Source organism: Xenopus laevis, chromosome 4S (assembly GCF_017654675.1).
Source record: "Xenopus laevis strain J_2021 chromosome 4S, Xenopus_laevis_v10.1, whole genome shotgun sequence".
Taxonomy (NCBI): domain Eukaryota; kingdom Metazoa; phylum Chordata; class Amphibia; order Anura; family Pipidae; genus Xenopus; species Xenopus laevis.
In genome coordinates this window covers 21,124,778-21,150,176 of record NC_054378.1, presented here as the reverse complement: position 1 = coordinate 21,150,176, position 25,399 = coordinate 21,124,778, and the positions used below count along the sequence as shown (strand labels likewise).

Genomic DNA, 25,399 nt, shown 5'->3' with positions numbered 1-25,399 from the left:
ATGCCAGATAAAGAAGACTTCATAGTTATTAATGACTGATTACAATGTTATTATTTGTCCTGGGGAGTTTCTTTGCAACCGTTAGTTTGCACCTAACTTGTGCCTTCAGGAGTTAATTGTAATTCTTCAGTGATGAACAGCCCATTGAGGGAGGAATGGCCAATCTGTAATTGCCGGGGGAGGGCTCCTTGTCTTGCACCCCTCCCTCTGCCCCAGCTGACACCTCCTCTCTCCATTCAGGGATCTGCTGAGTGATTGTGATCATGTCTCAGGGAGTTGGACACTGATGGAGGGATGAGAGCACAATCCCTTATCATGCCGGGTGGTGGATATGTTTGGCATGCTCTAGTGCGGGTGGGCCCACACACTGGCAGGTGCCTCTAAAGCCTGAGGATGAGTGTGATGCTCTGGCGCTGGGAACAGAATAATGCAACCATGAAGCTGGTAGGTCTCTTAAACTCTTCTTTTGGGAGTCCCTTGTTCCTGCTAGTATGAAAGGGAAAGTTCTGATGCAGGTGTTGTTGGTCCTTTGCCTAGGGAGATTGGGGGCTTCTCTGTGAGCAGCAGTTTTCACTCCGTTTTGCATCAGTATGTGTATGGGAAATAGTTAATGGGGGGCTTCACAAAGAGGGTCTCTGGGCAACTCCCCCCTGCCTCCTGCCATAGACATAGCTTTTCCCTAGCATGTGACATCTGATGTAGGTGGGATCTTTGTGTGTTTGACAAGCATTTCATTGGATCCTCCAAACAAAATGATTATCACCTTCACTTGTTAAGTATGTTACGGGCACATACCATTCATGCAGAGGGGTCGTCTGCCGGAAATCTCCTCACTCGAAAATACTGGACGAATGGAAGTCATTCATGTGAAACACATTACATACATATAACATTAATGCAGTTGCGCCAGTCACAAGTGTTTTACACCCACTGGTTTCCATTCATCCCATTCATCATGGTATTTGGGGGGGCCCGCGGGAAAGTAAAATGACTACAAAGGCTGGTTTAGTGGGAGAATTCAGCCTAAAAAGTGCAAATCCTGCACCAATCTCAAGATTTTTAACTTTTCTACTTTCATAGGGTATGGACACTTTGCCTAAAGCTGGCCGTTCACTTTTACATCCCATTCACTGCGGTGTCGTTGGTACTGGGGTTTTGGATGAAAAATCCACATTAAAGCAGTTGAAAGCCAATAATTGCCTGTTCTGTAGCGGTGTAATTTTTCATTAAATTCAGCTAAACTCTGCAGTTTTGCCCATTTCTCTGCCAGCTGAAATGCTGCCCCTGCGATTAACCTAAAGATGCTTTTTATTTGGGAATGTCGTGCAAACCAATGAAACCCTTATCTTGGCACCTTCAACTAAGCATAGTTAACCTGTGCAGCCACTGTACCCCTTTATTGATTCAGGGGGTTTGTATTGTTCTTATAACCAAGTTGGGTAGACAAATGCAGGTGCCTTCCACCCACCTTAACATGACATCACTTGCAGGTTTATGATGATGTCATTTTCTGGTAGCAGGTAGAACTGTTGGGTCAGATCGTGGCTCTCATTAGGAGCCCCACAGGTTGCACCCTATTCTGAATGCCAAGGTGCCCTGTCAATCATTTTTGTCTACTTTTATTTCTTAGTTTCCCATATATATAACGTTTTTTCAAAGGGAAAATACACAGAATGGCTTGTGAATGTGTTTCTGGAATACAAAATCTCATTGTATGGTTTGTGGGGTATTGCCAGCAGATCTCAGGGCTTATTTATAACCAGAAGGAAGTGTGTCCATCACACCCACGCCGGGTAGGAGGCACATAGAGTAAGTGCGCAGGGTGAGCCTATCCTGGCTATTGGGATAAAGCGATTTTTCCTTTTGCTTCTCTATCTGATTCCAGAAGCTGCCAAACTGGTTTTCTCCCTGGGTTTGCAATAAACATTCATAGAACGGCTGCACTGACCTGAGGTGTAATAATCCATTGTGCGGAGAAACCCAAGTAGCACGGCTCACTATTGTGCAGTGTGTGTCATCAGCGCTGTTATTATATGTAACCAAATTAAACTGAGCTAGATGCCCCATTCTATCCTGATTGCCCCCTTCCCCCTGAGAGCAAACAATTGCACTAGAGTCAAGTGCATTCATTGCACCATAGTGTGGTGCAATGAATGCACTTGACTCCCTGCACTCTCTTGCCATTCTGTACAGTCCCATCCATGATGTTTGGCTGGCTCTTGGTTTTGATTGTACGAATCTATGAGCTTGGGTTAGTGCTTTGCCATACTATGCTCTTGGTTTGGATTGCACAATATATGTTGTTTTGGATTGTATCAGTCTACAAGCTTGGGTCTGTTGGCATGGTTTGGGCTTTGGCAAGCTATACTCTTGGATTGAATTGCACTAATCTATTACCTAGGTTTGGATTGTACCTATTTACTGTGTGTGCTTGGGTTGGACTTTGCTCTTGGTTTGGATTGAAACAATTTATGTGCTCAGGTTGGACTTTGCCAGGCTTTGCTCTTGGTTTGGATCGAACCGATTTATGTGCTTGGGTTGGACTTTGCCAGGCTTTGCTTCTTGATTTGGATCGAACCAATTTATGTGCTTGGGTTGGACTTTGCCAGGCTTTGCTCTTGGTTTGGATTGAACCAATTTGTGTACTTGGGTTGGACTTTGCCAGACTTTGCTTTTGGTTTGGATTGAGCCAATCTATGTGCTTTGGTTGGACTTTGCCAGGATAAGCTCTTTGTTTGGATTGAACTAATCTATGTGCTTGAATTGGACCTTGAGTACAAGATCCATATTTTTTAGGGGATTTTATATAAATTTACAATATCAAGTCATTTGTATGGTGCATGTTTTATATATTGAAACAGCATCTGTAGTTATTTGCATTTATCTTCCAGTTGCACTAATGACAGTAATACAGGGAATGCATAAGGAAAGGGTTGTATCCATCTACAGAAGTGATTCCAGCAGATCAGAACAAGTTCCAGCACACAGTACCAGCTGCTGTGAATTCCCTTACCTGTCACCTGGTACAGTGAGAATCACTCCCCCCACCTGTGTCGCTCAGCTCCTACTTTATCTGTTTGCACAAGCAGGTTTTATTGTCCTTCTGTGTGTACCTTCACCATTTGTATAGCCAGTGATGTCAGTTTATTTACATTTCACCCGTCTATCTTCTCACAGACCCGATGGAAAAAGTCATTACCTCCAGTCGGTTTGTGTGGGTGAGTCGGTTTGTATGGGTGACTTGTAGGGATGTGCCATAGAGGGCTGTATAAACAAAAAAACGACTGCTTAATACTCATTATCAGAGGCGAGAGGTTTAACTGTATGCATGTGATATAGGAAAAGGCATCTTTTCAACATTATCTTCCATGGTACTAGGAGGATGAGTTCCTAATGTCTCCCTTAAGGTGACCCCAGAGATTTATCAGTAGGGTGCTCGCTGACTCCAGATAGTTTTCCACATTAGTCAGACGTGAATGGCTCGTTGCACAGAGAGGGTTGAAATCGCATTAAAGTGGAAAGGCATTAAGAATTCACCCTGCAAGTAAAGTTCTGAGCTTAAGCTCTGCCAAAAGGATCTCTTCTATGATTTCTACATGGCTTCTCCCTTCTATCAAACATGTGCCTATAATGCCCTTATCTCACCGTGCCTTCTGGCCTAATGGTGGGTCAGCCGCTGGATTTCGAGTTTTAATTTGTTCTATGGGAGATTTCCGGGCACTTTGCAAAAAGCTGGAACCGTCAGAAGAACTGACTCCTTAAGATTAAAAACTTGCATGTGCCCCGACTGTGTTCAATAACCCTGACTGTGGCGCATAGGATTTACATGCATCATATATCGACTCTTCTCAACACAAATGTTTCCATGTTAATTTAGCTTTCTGCTAATAGAATACATCAGGTTATCATGTGCTCATCTGTGATATTGGACTTATTCCTGCTGGGTGATGGCACCTTGGTTCTTACTGATTACTGATACTTAGGGCAGCGATAAACCACTGCTTCTCTGGGCAACTAATCTCCTGCACTCTTCAGTAAAAAGCTTTCCCATAGGCAATAATGTGAATCGCTGGTGGTAAAACAAATGTGTCGCTCCAGTCTCCCAAAATCGCTTGGGGTTAGTTCACACGAGGAGATTCGGGTAGATTTTGTCGCATGGCGACTAATCGCCTCATCTTCTGAGCGACAATCTCTAATAGCTAATAGCTCTTGAAAAAGAAAACACTTGAAAAAGAGCTATTAGCTCGAAACATGCTGTGTGATGGTGAATAAATATATTGCGCCTAATGGTATTCTTTCCCCACACTCTTTGATTACAGTATTCTAGTCCCGCCCACTGTTTGAGCCAGAGACTCCCTGCCAAACCCCTAGTAAACTGCCATTAGAGTATTCTAGTCCCACCCTCTGCTTGAGCCACAGACTCCCTGTCCCACCCTCTGTCAGCCCCACCACCCACTGCTTAAGCCACAGACTCCCTGGCTTTGTCAGCTGATCAATTAATCAATAGTCTAGTAATAATATCCCATAATTCCTTGGTTTTTTGGGGCACAGGATTTCCACTCGTTGTTCAGAACTCAAATGAATATCATACTGAGACCTGCAAGTGCCCCTGGTGTAAAATTTCTCCTTGTTCTATGTAAAAATCTAATCCAAAGCACTTGGAACAGCTTAAAATATCCCACTTTCTCCATTCCCCTCTGATACAAAGGGACATGCGCTTGGGTGATCAAGAATCCCTTCTAATACCTCCCAAGTGCTGTGCAGCAATCAATGTGCAGGAAGGGCACAGAAATAGGAGAATAATAGTACCAGTCTCAGCCTATCAGAATTCAGGATTTGCCCTGGTACAATGTCCTGAGTCTGTAGGATAATAAAAGAGACAGGAACCCCATATTATGCAGGAGGATATGCTATGGGATAAAATCCTTTGGGTAGGGGCCCTGATTCTAACTGCATTACATCAGTTCAGTGGTTCTTATACTCCTGCATGTGTACCTGCCCCTACTCTGTTGCACAAGTCTGATATTGGGGAAGCAGAAGACACTGATGCCATTGCAGAAGAACTTGACATCGTTCCTTGTCCCTTGTCCTATAACCCCCCCCCCCCCGTTCTGTGCCGATTCAGCTTACTTTTCTCTTTGTAGTATAAGCGGCTCCTAATCCCCAGAAAGCAAGTGTCAGGAATTTCATTTGGCTTGGATTACAGACTTAGCAAAAAAACAGAACTCATGGAGCACATTTTCATGGTGGGTATAGTTATTCCTTAGTGCCCATCAGGGGGCCCTGTGAGAGGGGGAGTTGTTAAAGGACCAGGAAAACCAAAAAATGGATTCTGGCAATTCATGGCTATCCAAGTACATGACTGTGACATTCTCTTTCTGCTCTGATGGACCAGTTTGCCTTTGTATGAAACCCCTCGTGGCGCTGACACGTTTGGGCAAGACCAGCCATAATCCACCAACACTCAAGGATTCTGCTCTAATGAAGTGTTTTCCTTTGAAGTGGTATTTTATCAGCCAAGTGCCCAGTGATCCTGTTCTAATGCAGACGGGGGGTCAGTTGGATGGGTGTTCTTGGCTGCAAACACTGCCAAACTCAGCCCTAATTGAGATGGGTTCATCCTGATTGCATCGTACATTCCCCGTGTCACTCATCTTAGATCCAGGGCTGTTGAACTCGCCCTCTCCAGTGGAACGGAAGAAAAACTTCCAAACTGACATTTAATGCAGCTTGTGGGACGGTCAGTCTGAAATACCTCCTCTGGAACGTTTTCTGTCAAGCTCAATGCCTTTGATCATCAATAAACCGGTAAATGGATGGGGCGTCTCTACCTGCGGCCATTGGCCAATTGACTGTTTGTAAAGGAAAATGATTGCTGCAAAGTGCCCTTAAGTGGAAACCTCTGAAATACATAACCCTAAGGAATACATATGGGTCACCATTAAACCAACACGGGAGGCAAGCGCTGAGCATTATTCCACTGTACTTGTGCCACAGATGAACAAAAGGAATAACCTTCATATTTATATTTTTTTTACATTCCAGACGGGAGCTTTAGTTTCAATTTGGCTTCTCTTTGAAGTTCAGTGCCCGTTGCTGTGGCCATTGGATCAATATTTCCTTCTCAGGAACCTGAATTACAGAGCAGCTGCCTCTGCCCACAGCCATGTTTCTATAAAGGATATTAATGGGGGGCACTGTTTGCTTCGCTCAGTGTCGACACAAATCTCTAACAGTCCCAGTGTTAATGGAGGGGTGAGTGCACCCAGCATGGAGACTGTTGTGCTTCTGGCTAATGAAACCCGCAGCTGTTCCTGTGTGTGAAATGCCATGTGTCACAATAACCATCAGTGCCAGCACCCTGCATTGCTCAGCAGTTTTTTTCTCTACATGCCACCCACCTATTATTTATATATATATATATATATAGATATATATAGATATATATAGATATATATAGATATATACTGTATATACTTCGGAACCTCAATTGTACATCCCCTGATTTTAAGTTTTCCCTCATTTACATTGTTGTTTTGTGGTCCCACCTTTATATTGTGCATATTACATTTCCCTAATTTTACATTTTCCTGGATATTTTAGCTAGAATCTCAGCTGCCATAAAGCAGGGCAGAACTGCTGCTTCCAATGGGGATCAGATAGGATCTATGCAGCCACTGGGACAGAATGTTCTGTTATACAGATAGCTAGAATCTCAGCTGCCATAAAGCAGGGCAGGACTGCTGCTTCCAAAGGGTATATGGAATTTGTCAGTACAGAGATTCAGAGCATGAAGATGTAATTGTTCTAGATCATGTACAGTATTCCCCATACACCTGTTTTTTAGTGATAGAAGGGAAGGCTGTGTAGTTGCCAGTAAGAACTTGCTGACAGTTTGAGAAATATTCAGAGCCTGTGTGAGTAGAAAGATGTTTGTGTTTCTCAGTAAAGAACCGACACAAAGTAATGTGTGAATTAAAGAAATGTAATGTTCTAAGTCGCCCCTGGGCTGAGATTAGTTGGGTTGAGCAGGTTACCAGAGCAGACTGGGTTAATAAAGAAACATGTGTGCGGCAGATGGGAGGATTATAACATTAACGTTATCATGTTTGGAAAATTAATTGGCTAATTTCTCTGTCCGTACGTAACGAGTGCGATTTTCCGTTGTAACTCACAGCTCAGATACATGTGGCTCAAGGCATTTCAGACACAATGGAAGGGGAAGCGGGAATGGTAGAAACATTGACACCAACCGACCAAAGGTGTTAACGGAAGCCCATCAGGGTCAAGGTAGTAATTAGTAATTAGCAAGATTAGAAAGTGTCAGCTGTGTCATTGATACCATGTTCTGGGCTCCCAGCTGAGGCCACAAACTTGGGATCCCCATCCTCGGTGACCCTGCAGCCATTGTTAAACTGAAACTCACGTATATAATGCGGTTATATCATTCATAGAGAATAACTGCATTTGGATGTAACGCCCAGCACACTCTCTCCTCGGCCCACCTTTCCTGGGTAAATGAGGACCCCGCTCATAGCTGTGCTGGGAAGTGACACAAGGGAGGGGGCGCTGCCCACGCTGAATCTAATTTGGGGAGATTGTTGAGTGTAAGGTAATCTGATTGCACTGAATGCATGGCTAAACTTAACCACTCGAGCCTGACCTGCCAAAATACATCAGCATTTCCCCGTGGGCCCCTCAAGGAGACAGGAGGAAACCAACCCGCCGAGCACCACTTACCTTTGGGGCAGAAATGCCAGCGAGTTCCAGATTCTGGGTCCCCACTAGAGATGGCAGCAAGTCGTCCCTCCGTCATTATAAGAGAGTAAGAGATCGGAATCACCTGTTTTGCTATGGAGATCATAGGAAATGGGTCACAGAATCCCAATAGACTGTCATGTGTTCCTTTTCCGTTTATTCCATATTATATTATTTTATATGTTTCAGGTTGTAAAACGAATTGTAGTTTATATTTGCCCGTGTTCATTTTAATCATATATTAAATATAATGCTGAAATCTATTTGTGCCTACTCCCCAGTGTTGGTTGGCCTGGTGTGGTTATTAAATGGGTTGTTGACCTTTACATTAAAGGGGTGGTTCACCTTTAAGTAAACTTTTAATATGTTATATAATGACTAATTGTAAGCAACTTTTCAATTTGTCTTCATTATTTATTTTCTATAGTTTTTTAATTATTTGCCTTTTTTTGCTGACTCTTTCCAGCTTTCAAATGGGGTCACTGACCCCATCTAAAAACAAATGCTCTGTAAGGCTACAAATGTATTGTTATTGCTACTTTTTTTTTTACTCATCTTTCTATTCAGACTGTCCTTTTTATATTCCAGTCTCTTATTCATATCAATGCATGGTTGCTAGGGTAATTTGGACCCTAGCAACCAGATTGCTGAAACTGCAAACTGGACAGCTACTTAATAAAAAGCTAAATAAGTCAAAACCCACAAATAATAAAAAATTAAAACCAATTGCAAATTGTCTCAGAACATCACTCTCTACATCTTACTAATAGTTATCTCAAGTGTGAACAATTCAAATTAACTGTTAGTATGATGCAGAGAGGGATTTTCTGAGACAATTTGCAATTGGCTTTAATTTTTTATTATTTGGGAGTTTTGAGTTATTTAGCTTTTTATTCAGCAGCTCTCCAGTTTGCAGTTTCAGCCATCGGGTTGCTAGGGTCCAAATTACCCTAGCAACCATGCATTTATATAAATAAGAGACTGGAATTATTGGCTCTCTTTTTGTTTCCTGGATTCACTACTGGCGTGGGGCTAGGCCAGTGCTAATACCTGCACCCCCTCACCTTGACTTTGTTTAAAATTATAAATAAGAAAGGCCGTTTGAAAAGTTTCTTAGAAGAATTAGCTATTGTATAACATACTAAAAGTTAATTTAAAGGTGAACACTTGCTCCCTCATTATTATTTGCCCAGGTGCCAGGTACTATAACGCGGTGTGGCTGATCTAAAGCTACCCATATGAATGGAAATGATGTGTTCAACTGTGAGAGTACCAGGCCAACAATGGGACTCCCTTGTGTTGTTTTATTGGCTTGTTTATTAGGCCGCACTTTGGGTGTAGGCAATAAAAATATAACATGTAGTCATCCCAGATGATATTGTATCATGTGATGTGAACAGAATCAGTCTCTTTCTGGCAAAAGGAAGTGAGAAACTTGTGTTTTGGTGGGGAGTGCTGTCACACTGGTCAGAGTGATGATTCTTTCTGGGAAGTGATTATTATAGGCTGCCCTTTTGTTCTTCCAGCTATGAGTCTTTCAAGGGGGTCATTCAGAAGCACAATTGGGACTGACCCTTTCAGCTGATCACTGAGCGCCCTGTTTGTGTGTGTCATGCCCCTTTGGCTGTGACACTTGTCTGACTCACACTCGACAGCAATGGCTGAATCAGCAACGACACGTGAAAGTAATGGGGCTTTGTAATGAGTGAGCGGCGAGGAATCTGTGTGTATCACTAAGGGGCAGATTTACTAAGGGTCGAATATCGATATTCGACTAGGAACTAAAATCGTTCGACTTCGAATATCGAAGTCGAACGATTTAGCGCTAATCCTACGATCGAAGGATTATTCGTTCGATCGAACGATTAAATCCTTCGAATCGAACGATTCGAAGGATTTTAATCCAACGATCGAAGGAATATCCTTCGATCAAAAAAACTCAGGCAAGCCTATGGGGACCTTCCCCATAGGCTAACATTGAGTTCGGTAGCTTTTAGCTGCCGAACTAGGGGGTCGAAGTTTTTCTTAAAGAGACAGTACTTCGACTATCGAATGGTCGAATAGTCGAACGATTTTTAGTAGTCGAAGGTCGAAGTAGCCCATTCGATGGTCGAAGTAGCCCAAAAAACACTTCGAAATTCGAAGTTTTTTTAATTCGAATCCTTCACTCGAGCTTTGTAAATGTGCCCCTAAGTGTATGGGAAGCAGTGTGTGTATTAGTGTATGTATGGGAAGCAGTGTGTGTGTGTGAATCAGTGTGTGTATCTGTGAATCAGTGTGTGTATCAGTGTGTGTATGGGAAGCAGTGTGTGTGTATCAGTGTGTGTATGGGAAGCAGTGTGTGTATGGGAAGCAGAGTGTGCATCAGTGTGTGTATGGGAAGCAGAGTGTGCATCAGTGTGTGTATGGGAAGCAGTGTGTGTATCAGTGTTTGTATGGGAAGCAGAGTGTGCATCAGTGTGTGTGTATGGGAAGCAGAGTGTGCATCAGTGTGTGTATGGGAAGCAGTGTGTGTATCAGTGTGTGTATGGGAAGCAGAGTGTGTATCAGTCTGTCTATGGGCATCAGTGTGTGTATCAGTGTGTGTATGGGAAGCAGTGTGTGTATCAGTGTGTGTATGGGAAGCAGAGTGTGCATCAGTGTGTGTATGGGAAGCAGAGTGTGCATCAGTGTGTGTATGGGAAGCAGTGTGTGTATCAGTGTGTGTATGGGAAGCAGAGTGTGTATCAGTCTGTGTATGGGCATCAGTGTGTGTATCAGTGTGTGTATGGGAAGCAGTGTGTCTATCAGTGTGTGTGTATGGGAAGCAGTGTGTGTATCAGTGTGTGTATGGGAAGCAGTGTGTGTATCAGTGTGTGTGTATGGGAAGCAGTGTGTGTATCAGTGTGTGTGTGGGAAGCAGTGTGTGTATGGGAAGCAGTGTGTGTATCAGTGTGTGTATGGGAAGCAGTGTGTGTATCAGTGTTTGTATGGGCATCAGTGTGTGTATCAGTGTGTGTATGGGAAGCAGAGTGTGTATCCGTGTGTGTATGGGAAGCAGTGAATGTGTGTGTGGCTGGTACAGCAGTAGAATAGGAGGGTGCAGTCTGTGCCCCTTGGCGCTTATAAATAAAATGACATCGCAGTTCAGAAATAAACCCATTACCCAGTGCGGCTCCTGCCCTGGGACCAGACAATGAGACACATCCCACTGGTTCCACTGCAACATCTCCAACATGAAATCTCTCCTAATAACTGGCTAAGAAGCTCCTGCAGGTGAAAGAGGGTTTGATGTGCAAATAATAGCCTAATAATAGCTGCCTAGATAAGCCCTTTTAATAACGACCATAAATAAAATCCTAAATGATTCCAGCTGCATGTTGCAGGGCTTCTTAGTAAGCAGTGCAGTCTGCAGCATTTATTCCTAGCAGTTATTAATCCGTGCAGCCTGTTCCTATTGGGGTGTATTGGACTGAGAGATAAGCCCATATTCTGTCTTATGTTGTAGCACTTTGTATTGCGTTACTCGTGTTGTGTTCTGTGTGTTAATATGGAAATCTCTATACACTGAGAGGAACCCAGCGTCTGGACATGTTCTGTCCTTCCCTAATTATATCTTGTGCTCCATCCCAGTGCCAAGCAGGGAGATACAGAGCCAATACAGAGGGTGTTCCTGAGGTACAATTGCACGGCACAGGGTGAGTGTGTTGATTGGTTGAGTTTGAAAACAAACCCATTTGAACTTTTCTTTTGGGTTTCAGTTTCATTGCTAATTTGTGCAAAGCGCCTGCCCCAAATAAAAGCCCTGCTGAAAGGGAAAGCTGTGCCCCACACACACTAAGGAATTTCACGCCAGACGCCCTATTTTCTCTTAAATGTCTGATCTAAGCCTGCTCACCCCAACCTCTGATGTCACTTACTCAAAGGATCTCTATTGGGGGAGAGAACGCTGGGTTGTAACCTGACTTGAATGTTAATGGCACCATACACTTGTCCTGGGAATTGGACACAAAGCCGGGCTCTCTCCGAGGCTCTTCAGAATCTGGGGGGGGGGGGAAATTGGAAGTAAGTCATGAGTGACACTTAGCTTCTTTCCTTCTCTTCATTCTAGATCTACACCGACTGGGCAAACCATTACCTGGCAAAATCGGGGCACAAGCGGCTCATTAAGGATCTGCAGCAAGATGTGACGGATGGCGTGTTGCTGGCGGAGATTATTCAGGTTGTGGGTGAGTGCTTTTCACTGGATCAGGGAAATATGGACCAACCAGAGGACATGGCCAGGCACAGTGCTGGGCAGCTCATATCAACATACCGATCATATCTAACATTTCTTAAAATACGGCCTCCAATGCTTTTGTCCACTTCAGAGATGCTGGGGACCCAGGGCAAATGCACTCTAACTCTTTATAGCAATAAGATAGATGATCAGCCCTTCTATTGCTTACACCACTGCAAACAATTCCCATTCCAGCAACAAAGTAAAAATCTGAGCCAATAAAGTTCAGAAGGATGATTCCCTAATGCTACATTGTGCAGACCAGTTCCTAAAGTGCTATATTGTGCAGACCAGTTCCTATAGTCAATAGTGCTACATTGTGCAGACCAGTTCCTATAGTGCTACACTGTACAGACCAGTTCCTATAGTGCTACATTGTGCAGACCAGTTCCTATAGTGCTACAATGTGCAGACCAGTTTCTATAGTGCTGCATTGTGCAGACCAGTTCCTATAGTGCTACATTGTACAGACCAGTTTCTATAGTGCTACATTGTGCAGACCAGTTCCTATAGTGCTACATTGTGCAGACCAGTTTTTATAGTGCTGCATTGTGCAGACCAGTTCCTATAGTGCTACATTGTGCAGACCAGTTACTATAGTGCTACATTGTGCAGACCAGCTTCTATAGTGCTACATTGTGCAGACCAGTTTCTATAGTGCTACATTGTGCAGACCAGTTTCTATAGTGCTACATTGTGCAGACCAGTCCCTATAGTGCTACATTGTGCAGACCAGTTCCTATAGTGCAACATTGTGCAGACCAGTTCCTATAGTGCTACATTGTGCAGACCAGTTCCTATAGTGCTACAATGTGCAGACCAGTTTCTATAGTGCTGCATTGTGCAGACCAGTTCCTATAGTGCTACATTGTGCAGACCAGTTCCTATAGTGCAACATTGTGCAGACCAGTTCCTATAGTGCTACATTGTGCAGACCAGGTCCTATAGTGCTACATTGTGCAGACCAGTTCCTATAGTGCTACATTGAGCAGCCCAGTTGCTATAGTGCTACATTGTGCAGACCAGTCCCTATAGTGCTACATTGTGCAGACCAGTTCCTATAGTGCAACATTGTGCAGACCAATTCCTATAGTGCGACATTGTGCAGACCAGTTCCTATAGTGCTACATTGTGCAGACCAGTTCCTATAGTGCTACATTGTGCAGACCAGTTCCTATAGTGCTACATTGTGCAGACCAGTTCCTATAGTGCAACATTGTGCAGACCAGTTCCTATAGTGCTACATTGTGCAGACCAGTTCCTATAGTGCTACATTGTGCAGACCAGTTCCTATAGTGCAACATTGTGCAGACCAGTTCCTATAGTGCTACATTATGCAGACCAGTTCCTATAGTGCAACATTGTGCAGACCAGTTCCTATAGTGCTACATTATGCAGACCAGATACATCAGGGGGGTCGTTCCAGAAGGGACCTTTGCCCTGGCCCTGGCTGAGGAAGAGCACATGTCAAACAACATCAAAGAGGATTTCAACTTGGGAAATAAAGAATTTATTGAACTTGGTTTCAACTTGTTCCTGAGCTGATTTCACTTGCTTTCCTTATCTGTTCTCCTTATCTGGGCTCCCAGCAGTCTCTTCCCCTGAGAGAGGGGCTCTCTGCTCTCACACTGATGCCTGCAGAGACAGCTGACTGTTGGCCAAAACCCCCGTAGGCAGTGAGTCAGTGATTTACATGTAGGTGGGATGTTCCAGCTGCATTGTCCCTAAACAAACAAACTATAAAACATGATCAATAGAGGGTGGAAATGATGATCTTATAGGCCAGAGAGCACCCCAGGCATATGCTTTGATCACTTTATGCCCCAAGAGATGATTCTAAAGCTCCCCATAGACGCAAAGATTTAGATTGCCAAACAACCGATTTTAGCGAAGTCCGACCAATCCTTCGAAATTATCGTGAGGTTAGTGGGATTCGAACGATCGAACATCTTACGATTTTTCTGGCCGACATCTGTCAGGAAATTGATCGGCCAGGTTAAAAAATCTTTGTCAGTCCCAGTGCAATCTATCTATGTTTGCAGGGCCAAGCAGTCAGCTCCCCTTTGTTTTCCTGGCAAATTGGTCTTTTTAGTTGATGGACAATTCGTACGATCGTTCCGAGATAATTGTGGTCTCTTGATTATGATCGAATCTCCACATCTATGGCCCACTTAACACAACGCTTGGTAGTGGAGGGATCAATATCAACTAGTGAGTTAGTTTGAATGTTTTTATATATAGTAGGTGTTGTTGCTTGGGGCACCCAGTTGGGGGCAGAATTACACACAAGTTATTCCTCTCTATATAGGTTTGGAACTTGCTATCCAGAATGCCTGGGACCTGGTATGTGCCGGATAACAGATCTTTCCATAATTTGGATCTTCATACCTTAAGTTTACTAGAAAATCATATAAACATTAAATAAACCCTATAAGCTGGTTACAAGCTGTTTTATTGCTACACAGAAAAATATAGATTATTTGGATAAAATGGAGTCTATGGGGGACAGCCTTTCTGTAATTTGGCACTTTCTGGATAATGGGTTTCCAGACATATAATATATGCAATATTTTCCATGGGTAAGGGGTCCCTAAAAAGTCTATGTGTTAGGAATGTAGTTGCAGCTTTGATTGTGTTTTTGCTGGTCCCTAAATTAAGACAAGCACGTAAGTGGCACAATAGTGCAGGTTTGATGGATTGTCAGCCAGTCAGCCCTTTATAACTTTAAAAAGAGAGGTATGAACAGTTGTCTCCCTGCTCTGACCTTTCCTCAGCTGTCTGGGGTGGGCCCAGGCTTGGAAAAATCCCCGGCTCTTAGCAGGGTCTCAGTGGTCCTGTAACTGGGCAGCCACCAGAGCGGCCGGATTTAGCAGAGAGCAAGTGTTCCAGAAGTCTCCCATTCACTGCAGCCTTTTCTCTCTTTTCTTCTTCCCCAGCCAACGAGAAGATTGAAGATATCAATGGCTGCCCCAAGAACAGATCCCAAATGGTGAGACTCACCCAGGGGATTCTTATGTATTAAGTGATGGGGGAGGAAATCTGTATTTTTTGTGCATAATCACTGGAATTGGATGTAACAGCGCGGGAAAAAAATCCATGTTTAAAAAAATTTCATGTTTAACCTCCATTCAATCCTACAGGGAAACCTAGAGATAATGTAAGTTCTTCTCATGCAGTTCAATGTCACCCCAGCTCAGTTTTGGGCCCTATATTAACCCCCAATAAACCCCCATTCTATTTCCATGGATTGGGATGTAGAGAAGGATTTCTAGTCTGTGCATTATATATAAAAACAGATCAGTCCATAGGAGACACAGTCCCAGTAGGTGCAATAAAGACCCATATTCAATTCCATGGGCCAGTTAAAGTATAAATGGGTTCTAAAAATTGCAAAAAGCTCTAAATTGCATGTTTGTTTTTTTTTGAGAATTGAGAAGGTTTTATATATTTTTTTTTTTTTTTATAATAATTGAATCAGGTATTGTACCTGTGCGGTGGAGCTTGCCATCTAAACCAGCTCCATTGTTTTCATAAAGTTTGCTGCCCGTGGGATTATGGGAGTTCCAGTACTGGATTATAAACTGGGATGTGTTTTCTGCTTGACCCTAAACCCCTCTCCGGTGTTATCTCACCAGAGCAGTCGGTCCAGCAGAATCTCGTCATTGAGGAGATTGGGAGGTGGAAGTGCTGATACCTTTATCCCAGTAAAACAATATGTTCCTTTCTTCCTACTGAATGTAATGATTTCTGGGGAGATAAGAGCTGTGTCCTGAGAAGCAGCTTCATTTAGCTCCATTTAGTAGTGTGACAATAGGAAGCCAGGAGCAGTGTTAGCATTGTATAGGAGCTTTGCTTTTGAACAATCTCCTCTACCTTGTAATTCTGTTCTGTGCATAATGTCTCTTCTCCCGAACCCATTGCTGGGTGCCATACAGCAGGGAGACAATTAACAATGGGTGCATGGGGGCAAATCTGAGTCAGGAGGTGTAACATGAGGACACCTGCCTAATGGAGATAAGGAGCCCCAGGCAGAATTTTTAGGCCATTGATTCATTGCTTGGGAACAGGGAGATGAAAAGGAAAATGTGAGCAGTTAAAGTGGATTCCATAGAGAGTGAGTGAAGGAGAGAGGGGGCACTTGCTTCCCATGTATGATATGAACATGTTTGCACTGGAACATGCTTACTAACATACATTTCAATCGTCAGTTGTTCTGGACTCTTAATCCCCCCCGTGCCCCGCACACACACACCTACCTCCCCCCTGGTGATAGGCTCAGAATGTTAAATTTAGAAGCACCGTCACCATGAACATGGCAGGGCAGTTTGCTTGGGAATAGAGTCATTATTGCCCCTAATTACCTCCCCCCACACCATGTGTGACTTTAACCTGATAAGAACCCCCTTATCTGTCTGTCCTGGAGGTTTATTTCCAGTTTTGTGCCATTTAATTACATATAGACAGGTGATAAGGAACATCAACCCAATCAGCGCATTATGGACCCCCACATTGTAAAATCTTCTTAGTGCTTTGTGTGCAGAACTTTATCAGTGCTCTGGGGAACAGAACCAGAGCCCCACACATACCAGCCTGTTCCGGATTCTGCTTCTCCAGGGGACAGTTGTCCTTCTGTTTATACAGTCGCTCCCTGTGGTCTCTGTCACACACATTGGAAGGGACATTCCTGGGCTGCTGCAGGGGAATTGCCAGGCTGCACTATTTTTAGATGGATCTCTTTTTGCCATACTGATAATCTTTTCTCTAATTTTCATTATGACGACATCTGTGAGACACTAACATATCAATTGCTCATGAACAGAGGGTGTCCACACAGATACAGTACATGATACTATCATAGTATTGTACATCTTAAACTATAACTTGATTTTCCTTATCTGTTTTTGCATCTACTATACCACTGGGACAGAATGCTCTGTTATACAGATAACTAGAATCTCAGCTGCCATAAAGCAGGCAGGACTGCTGCTTCCAATGGGGACCAGATAGGATCTGTGCCGTCACTGGGACAGAATGCTCTGTTATACGGATAGTTAGAATCTCAGCTGCCATAAAGTAGGACAGAACTGCTGCTTCCAATGGGGATCAGATAGGATCTGTGCAGTCACTGGGACAGAATGCTCTGTTATACAGATAGCAGGACTGCTGCTTTTCAATGGGGATCGGATATTATCTGTGCAACCTCTGTGACAGATTGCTCTGTTATACAGATAGCTAGAATCTCAGCTGCAATAATGCAGGGCAGGATTGCTGCTTTTCAATGGGGAGCATATAGGATCTGTGCAGCTACTGGGACAGAATGCTCTGTTATACAGATAACTAGAATCTCAGCTGCCATAAAGCAGGGTCCTTTATATTTTTGGTTTAAAAATAAATTTGTGAAAAAGACAGCATTTAAAAAATTTAATTTGTATTTTATAGAAAATTAGAACAATTTCCATGAATTGGTTGTTATTGTTGAAGCTGCACAAGGTACACAAGAAATAATTGAGGGAGAGGAGTAATTGGGTGCTGTTGTTCCTGTGATTTACTTTTCTTCTTTGATTTCTTTAGATTGAGAATATAGATGCGTGCCTGAGTTTCCTGGCAGCGAAAGGAATAAACATACAAGGATTATCATCGGAGGGTGAGTTTGCCGACTGGTTAGTGCCCTGGTGCTCCTGTTGGTAGGGAGACATATACATTACTTTACTATTACAATCGCAAGGTGATTGACTTTTTCAGTTGGCCTCCTGACTCTTCTCTGTACAGCTCTCACTTTCCTGTTCAGCTTTAATCTAATGAGGAAGGAGTGAAGTGAGCAGATGAGCATCCAGAGTTGCTGCCTGCATCAGTCATTTAACACTCTGCTCAGAATTGCTCTTCCAGAAGCAAGGTATTCACATTGCCAGTTAGAATAGTGTCTCTAGGACCGGTGCATTACCTGGAAACATTCTTCTCCACTGACTTCTACCAGTAAATTCTGTGCTGCCTGGAGGCTGTTAATCTCCATTGCCAACAGTGTAGAATCGAATGGTCCCCAATTAATAAATGGTTATTGTACTATTGTCTTTATGAAATGGTTAATGCATAATAAGAGGGTTCTTGCTTAGTTAGTTTCATAGCCATTTGAGATTATGAAACTGAGATGTTGCTTTATGGCAAACTGTTTTCTATAGAGATTCTAGTCCAGCCCACTTTAATTGCCATTCGTGTATTGATGGTGTGTATTATGGCTGCCTGGCTGGCGACCTGTTGGCTCACTGTGGCCCTAGCCTACCCATGGGGTTCCAGATGATTTTGTATGTACAGTATCAGTAACCATTATTCACAGTATGCTGCCCCCTCCAGAACACACGACAAGTGCAGAATAAGTTTTGGTATGTAGATACGGCAGCATTCCTGCTTACTAGTGCTAGTAGAAGTAACACATGAGTAATTCTTGTGCACTTGCAATATTCTTGTGTAAATATAGACTTGTCCAATAACAAACGGATTCAAAGTGTTCAGTGGTGACAGGGTTTTGGCAAAACAGGATTCCACTATTTATATAATGTGCAACTGACCTCTATCCTTTCCTATTGTTGCCTTTGCCCTAGTGATGCCTTCTTGTCTACTGCCTCTAGCTTTGTCTACTGTCACCATTTTGCCCTGTTGTCTCCACCTTGTCCTACTGTCTCCACCTTGTCCTACTGTCTTCATCTTGCCTTACTGTCTCCATCTTGTCCTACTGTCTTCATCTTGCCTTACTGACTCCATCTTGTTCTACTGTCTTCATCTTGCCTTACTGTCTCCATCTTGTCCTAGTGTCTCCATCTTGTCCTACTGTCTTCATCTTGCCTTACGTCTCCATCTTGTCCTACTGTCTCCATTTGTCCTACTGTCTCCAACTTGTCCTACTGTCTTCATCTTGCCTTACGTCTCCATCTTGTCCTACTGTCTCCATTTGTCCTGCTGTCTCCAACTTGTCCTACTGTCTCCATCTTGTCCTACTGTCTTCGTCTTGCCTTACTGTCTCCATCTTGTCCTACTTTCTCCATCTTGCCCTACTGTCTCAACCTTTCGCTATTGTCTCCATTTTGCTGTACTTTTAAACTTTTCTTGGCTGCTCTTTTTGTTCCGGGAAGCTGCCCCTATAGGGCTCAGTAGAGACGGCTCAGAAGGGGCTGCCAGTTAATTATAGAAGTGATCACATGAGCAGTTGTAGCCTTGGATGAAGGCAAATGGATGAACACAAGTACATTATAGAGAGTCAGCTCACGTCGGTTTCCATCTCATCACTCACACTTGCCAAACTGACAGCAGCACTTTATTCCCCTGGAGGCAAGAGAAGCCTGGCAGGATCACATTGAGTCATGTTCCACCACAGCAAAGTGAATCAGTCAGGTAGTCATCACTGCAGGCTTCTGAGCCGCCTCCGAAGATTCATTGTGTGGGTTTGGGCTGCGCAGGGCAAGAACGAATACTCACTCTTTCGCTTTGTAAAATGTTCTTCATGAGATATATGAGGTGTCCTTTGCCTTTAGATTGTAAGCTCACTGGGGCAGGGGCTCATGGGAATTTGGCAGGGGCCTTAGATTGTAAGCTGTTCAGGGGCAATTACTAAAGGAATTATAAACGTAAATAAATGAAGGCCCTATGGGGTACTGGGATGAAGGCTTTGTGCTTGCAGTACTGGAGGAAGATACAAGTTGTAGGCAGTCAGAGCACACTAGAAGCAGCGCTCTATCAGCAGTAACTACAGTGTTACAGTAAGTGGTACATTCCTATACGTTTGTAAGGCCGTAAGCATTTTATAATGAAAGCTTCCCATGCGGATGGGGAACACTGACCAAAACCAGGTTCCCATTAAAAAAACAGACATAATATTTATTTCCTGCGCCGCATACAGAGCTGCCTTCCTTTTCATCCCAGACATAATGGCTCTGCTCATTGGCTCTGCGGCCCCTTTAATACAACTCCATGTCTGGCAGCGAATGGACTTTCCACCTGTCGCCTCATTAAGTCAATGGCATTCAGCTGCAGCCTTTTCCTCCCCAGCACTAAACCCAATATTTCCTTTATATTGCACAGCCCCTCGTATCCCACCTGTCTGCACACACATGCTCTACCTCTTTTCTTTTGGATCCCTGTGACAACAGCCAGACCCTTAACCCATGAGCTCTTGCTTGGTCATTGGGCTCAACTACATGCTGCAGCCTGCACTGATTTCTGTGCTGCCCTGCAACCATTTAGCATAGATGTATATAACAGACATCACAGGAAGGGAGTGCTTCCATGGCGACAGAACAAAACACAATATAACATTATCACTGGGCATCAGAGTAGATTTGAATAAAGAATTACTGAGCATTTTACAATGAAAATGAAACCCCAGGAACCTGAGCAAAGTCCACTAACTCCAACCTGCCGCTCTCATATTCGCTCATATCTGCTCCGACTTCTGCCTTCTCTTCTGGAGGGGCCCGCCAGCCTACCGAGGTCTGTATATCACACTCGGAAACCACCCAGCGGGGGGAGCCGGGCTCCCCTATTTACACTGTTTTTAGAGTCACAGCTACTTTTATAATAGGAGTTGCAGTGAGGGCCCTGCTGACAGTGAGTGGCCCTATTCCGTGTGGCCCTATCTCCTGGGTGGCCTGTACTCTATTCATGGAGTGCAAATAGGAGCCGCAGGGACCCCACTGAGCTTCTCACTACTCACACTCTCATTTCACACTCTGGGGTGTCGCTGAGAATCTCCTCTCCCTCTCACTTTGTTGCAGATGGAAATAATCACGTTATCTTTGCAGTTTCTCCTTGGTTTCGGTATTTTTGTTTCTAAGTTGATTATTTTCTTTATTCTGCCTGTCTCCTGATTGAAACATAAAATGCCAGCTTGTTGCTATGACTAGTGTCCTCGGCAACATTAAAAGCAGATGAATTGTGAAAGGTGATTGTTCCAATGTTACTGTTGTTTTCTGTCTTTCTGCCCATGGTCTCTCCCATTCATCAAACTTTAGTCTGGTATGCAGTCAGTTTCCTGAGTGAACATAGTTACCAGCTAGCATTGAGAACAATGATAGATAGAACAAACTATCAGGAGTTTCAGGTGACAAACTGAATTTTACCGAGACTAGATGAAAGGAGATGTAATCATCAGCATAGGGATTTGGGATCCCCTACCAAGAGAGGGGAGTAAGTAATTAATTGATGGGGAGGAAAGGAGATGTCACCATCAGCATAGGAAGGGACTCTTTACTGTAAGGGCAGTCAGGTTATGGGATTCCCTACCAAGAGAGGAGGAAAGTAGATTTCACCATCAGAATAGCAAGGGGTTCTTTACTGTAAGGGCAGTCAGGCTATGGTATTCCCTACCAAGAGGGGGGAGAGGGGGAATTCTTTGCTGGGTTTAGGAAGGGATTCTTTACTGTAAGGGCTTATGGGATTCCATACCAAGTTATGATCAGAGATCTTTGAAGATCTGCTGGTTTTCCCTTTAATAATAATACAAACATATTTAATTGTTTTGCTGCCATACCAGTGAGAGTAAAAAGTTTGGCTGGATTGCAAGCAGTTAATGCACTGCCGGTCTAGACTGTCTGACAGCCGCGGGCACTTTGCCAACAGGAAACAATCATTGCAGCAGCAGTTTGGTGTGTAGGTGAGAGTGTCTGCCCCGACATTGCCCCTCTGTAACCCCGACAGCACAAGCAGCGAGTAACTAGTTATATTGGCCTTTGGCCCCTGCTGCCTCTTAATGTAATAACTGTAACGTTTATACAGTTTTATTGCAGAAATATTCCCTGATATGCAGCAGGATTTCCTGGCTTTTAGCACAAATCCTATTGCTCTCTTTGTTGGCTGCTTCCATCGGTGCCGCTGTACTGAACCTGCACCCACTGGGGTTCCTCATAATAATGCCTGTGCTGGGGATGTGACCACTCCCTGCAGCCCCCGTGTCTATGGATTATCCCGCGTGGATACACTATATCTATCCAGTCACATCTGGGAGGAAATGTTAATTCAATGTGGGAATTTCATAAAAAATTATTTCTCCTGATACAAAAGTGGTCTGGATGAACAGATCCCACTGTCTGAATGACTGATTTGGGGGGAAGTCCTACTCCAATCAAAGAGACGTGTGTATATGTGTCCAGGAGTCAGAGATCACTAGAAAACAACTCCCAGCATTCCTTTACCCCTGCATATATAGTGAAGAATGCAGGGTGTTGTAGGGCAGCAACATCTGGGGACCCAAGGCTAAGAAAGTGGGGTGTGATGGAAACTGTATCCACTGTGTAACCATAAGTTCTGCCTTTGTACCTTACAGAGATCAGGAATGGGAATTTGAAGGCCATTTTAGGCCTGTTCTTCAGCCTCTCACGCTACAAACAGCAGCAGTCTCAGAAGCAGCCCCAGCAATACCAGCAGCAGCCGCCTCCAGCACCCCAAAATACGGGGCCCCAACTGCAGTGCCAGCAACTCTACCAACCCACCAACACACCTCATGCACAGTCCTACCCAACAGTCCCAGTACAGTGCCAACAACCACAGCAACCTCCCCATTCACAGACAAAAGCACAAGCAGATATGCACTCCAGGTAGGTACCGACCCTAGCACTCTCTTTGCAGTTAACCCCAGATAGGTCTCTCTGTTAGCACTGATCATAGCACTCTCTGTGCAGTTAACTCCAGGTAGGTCTCTCTGTTAGCACTGCTTTTAGCACTCTCTGTGCAGTTAACCCCAGGTAGGTCTCTCTGGAGTAGGAAAGGGGGCAAGTAAGAGAAGATGGCAACAGCAGGACAAAATGGGCACAGTATCTCTTTAAATGAGTGTTGCCCAATGTGGAACCCTTTTAGTTGTTGCTGAAGTACAACTCCCACCACTCTCTAACAGCCAAAGGCTTTAAGGGATGATATGCTGGGAGTTGTAGTAACAGCAGCTAAAGGACCATATATTCTGCCCTGCCACCCCCAAAGATGGTCCTGTATAATTGGGTGCCCAATGTGATTGGCAAGGTGTCTGGGAATCTGATGCAGAATTTGGTGAGCAGGTCTAGACATTACTCGGGTACTTTGGTGATTGGGTTTCTCCCTGTCTGTCTCAGCACACACAAGAATAGAAGGTTATTGAGAGTTGTGCATAGTAACATATGCGACTGACAGCCCATGCAGTGATCATATTACAGCAAGTGGGCGCCCCAACTGGACCTTCCTAACTGCAGCCCCCCCCTGACAGCTTCTCATGACATCACAGGCATCTCTGTCCTTTGTAGCCCTGAAAAATAGTGCAATTAGCTAATTACCCTGAGGAAATCTCCAGTGTAATCCAAAACCTCGGCTTTTAAGTCTTTCAAGGGAAAATCCTCGTATAAACGTCAACAAAGTTTTACTGGAACCGCAAATTTCTCCTTTTTATCTTTTCTGACGGAAATTGTAAGTTATGATGTTTGCACAAAGAAAAGCACTCTGTCTTCCAATAGGTCCCCTTAATAACATCAATCACATGTATCCCACTAACAGCCAGTGGCAACTGACCCTACTACTTATATACAGTCTATTGCCTAATATATACTGTATAGTATGAGCTTATTGTTTGCCCAGAACATTCCTTCTCTGTATATTTGTATTTGGGTAGGAGGTGTCATTGATTCCCTTAGACAGTACAGAATAAGGATATACTGTAGCTTATTGTGGTTGATCAGAGATCCCTGTGCTGCACTAATGAGTGCCAATGCTGTTTTGCTAGGGATGTGCTGTTACACTAATGCTTGAGCACCACCCTATGGGGTATTCCATGGGAAAGAGCAAAGTTCCATATCCGTCCAATTCGATTCCTTCTGTTTTTGAACCTTATGGACTTGTGTTGTTTTTTCTCAACCTCAGCACTGATATTACTCTGTAGCAATATTTTGAGGTGCTGGATTTGCTCTTTGCACCTGTATCTGTATGGATTATAGAATTTAGTAGCCTTTCCTCTGCTTACACTAGTTGGTACATTACTTCTGCATTCTAGTGCACCCCAGGGTTCATTCCTCTCTCAGCCAATCACCCGTGACTCTTCTGTTTCACCTTTTCATCTTTGTTCATAACTTCTACCCTTTCTTTTTCTCTCCCCCATCATGCAGCTCATCTTCCAAAGAGCCATCTGACATCAAATTCCTCAGGTTTTCTCTGGGGCAGCGAAAGCAATCGCGGTTAGCCTTTGTGCCTGCTGCAATGTCTGCCCTCTGCCACTTTGTGCTTTACTTGCATACTGCCACTTCATGTAGAGCTTTGCTTGCACATTGCTACTTCCTGTAGAGCTTTGCTTGCACATTGCCACTTCCTGTAGAGCTTTGCTTGCACATTGCCACTTCCTGTAGAGCTTTGCTTGCACATTGCCACTTCCTGTAGAGCTTTGCTTGCACATTGCCACTTCCTGTAGAGCTTTGCTTGCACATTGCTACTTCCTGTAGAGCTTTGCTTACACATTGCCACTTCCTGTAGAGCTTTGCTTGTATGCTGCCTCTTCCTGTAGAGCTTTCCTTGCGCATTGCCACTTCCTGTAGAGCTTTCCTTGCGCATTGCCACTTCCTGTAGAGCTTTGCTTGTATGCTGCCACTTCCTTTAGTGCTTTGCTTGTATGCTGCCACTTCCTGTAGAGCTTTCCTTGCGCATTGCCACTTCCTGTAGAGCTTTGTATGCTGCCACTTCCTGTAGAGCTTTGTTTGTATGCTGCCACTTCCTTTAGTGCTTTGCTTGTATGATTCCACTTCTTGTAGAGCTTTCCATGCGCATTGCCACTTCCCGTAGAGCTTTGCTTGTATGCTGCCACTTCCTGTAGAGCTTTGTTTGTATGCTGCCACTTCCTTTAGTGCTTTGCTTGTATGCTGCCACTTCCCGTAGAGCTTTGCTTGTGCATTGCCTCTTCCTATAGAGCTATGCTTGTATGCTGCCACTTCCTGTAGAGCTTTGCTTGTACGCTGCCACTTCCTGTAGAGCTTTGCTTGTATGCTGCACTTCCTGTGGGGTTTTCTTGCACACTGCTACTTCCTGTAGAACTTTGCTTGTGCACTGCCACTTCCTGTACTGCTTTGCTTGCGCATTGCCACTTCCTCTACAACTTACTTGTACGCTGCCACTTCCTGTGGTTTTTTTTTTTTTTGCACACTGCTACTTCCTGAAGAACTTTACTTGTACACTGCCACTTCCTGTAGAGCTTTGCTTGCGCATTGCCACTTCCTGTAATGCTTTGCTTGTGCATTGCCACTTCCTGTAGATATTTGCTTGAGCATGCCTTGCACTTTTGCATCCCTCCCAACATCCAGTATCCAGTAGCTGGAAGCCATGACCTAATTCACTCAGACCACTCCCATTTACATCCTGTCACGCCTCCTCGCCTGCCATAACTCCACCTACTTG

At 44.0% G+C, this 25,399-nt stretch overlaps 1 protein-coding gene across 18 annotated transcripts in view; it reads left to right on the top strand.

The window, feature by feature from the left end:
• The window catches only part of nav2.S (neuron navigator 2 S homeolog), a 178,454-nt gene that overhangs the window by 101,076 nt on the left and 51,979 nt on the right, over nucleotides 1-25,399 (top strand). For 11 of the 18 annotated variants that reach the window (XM_041561025.1, XM_041561021.1, XM_041561019.1 and 8 more), the window contains 5 exons: nucleotides 11,849-11,966; nucleotides 14,953-15,005; nucleotides 17,588-17,660; nucleotides 22,326-22,596; nucleotides 24,124-24,192. In XM_041561025.1, coding sequence (XP_041416959.1) covers nucleotides 11,849-11,966; nucleotides 14,953-15,005; nucleotides 17,588-17,660; nucleotides 22,326-22,596; nucleotides 24,124-24,192 — 584 coding nt within the window. Of the gene's footprint in view, nucleotides 1-240; nucleotides 445-7,385; nucleotides 7,826-11,848; nucleotides 11,967-14,952; nucleotides 15,006-17,587; nucleotides 17,661-22,325; nucleotides 22,597-24,123; nucleotides 24,193-25,399 lie in introns of those variants that run through there. The other 7 variants (XM_018260331.2, XM_041561029.1, XM_041561028.1 and 4 more) reach the window with 4 other exon arrangements.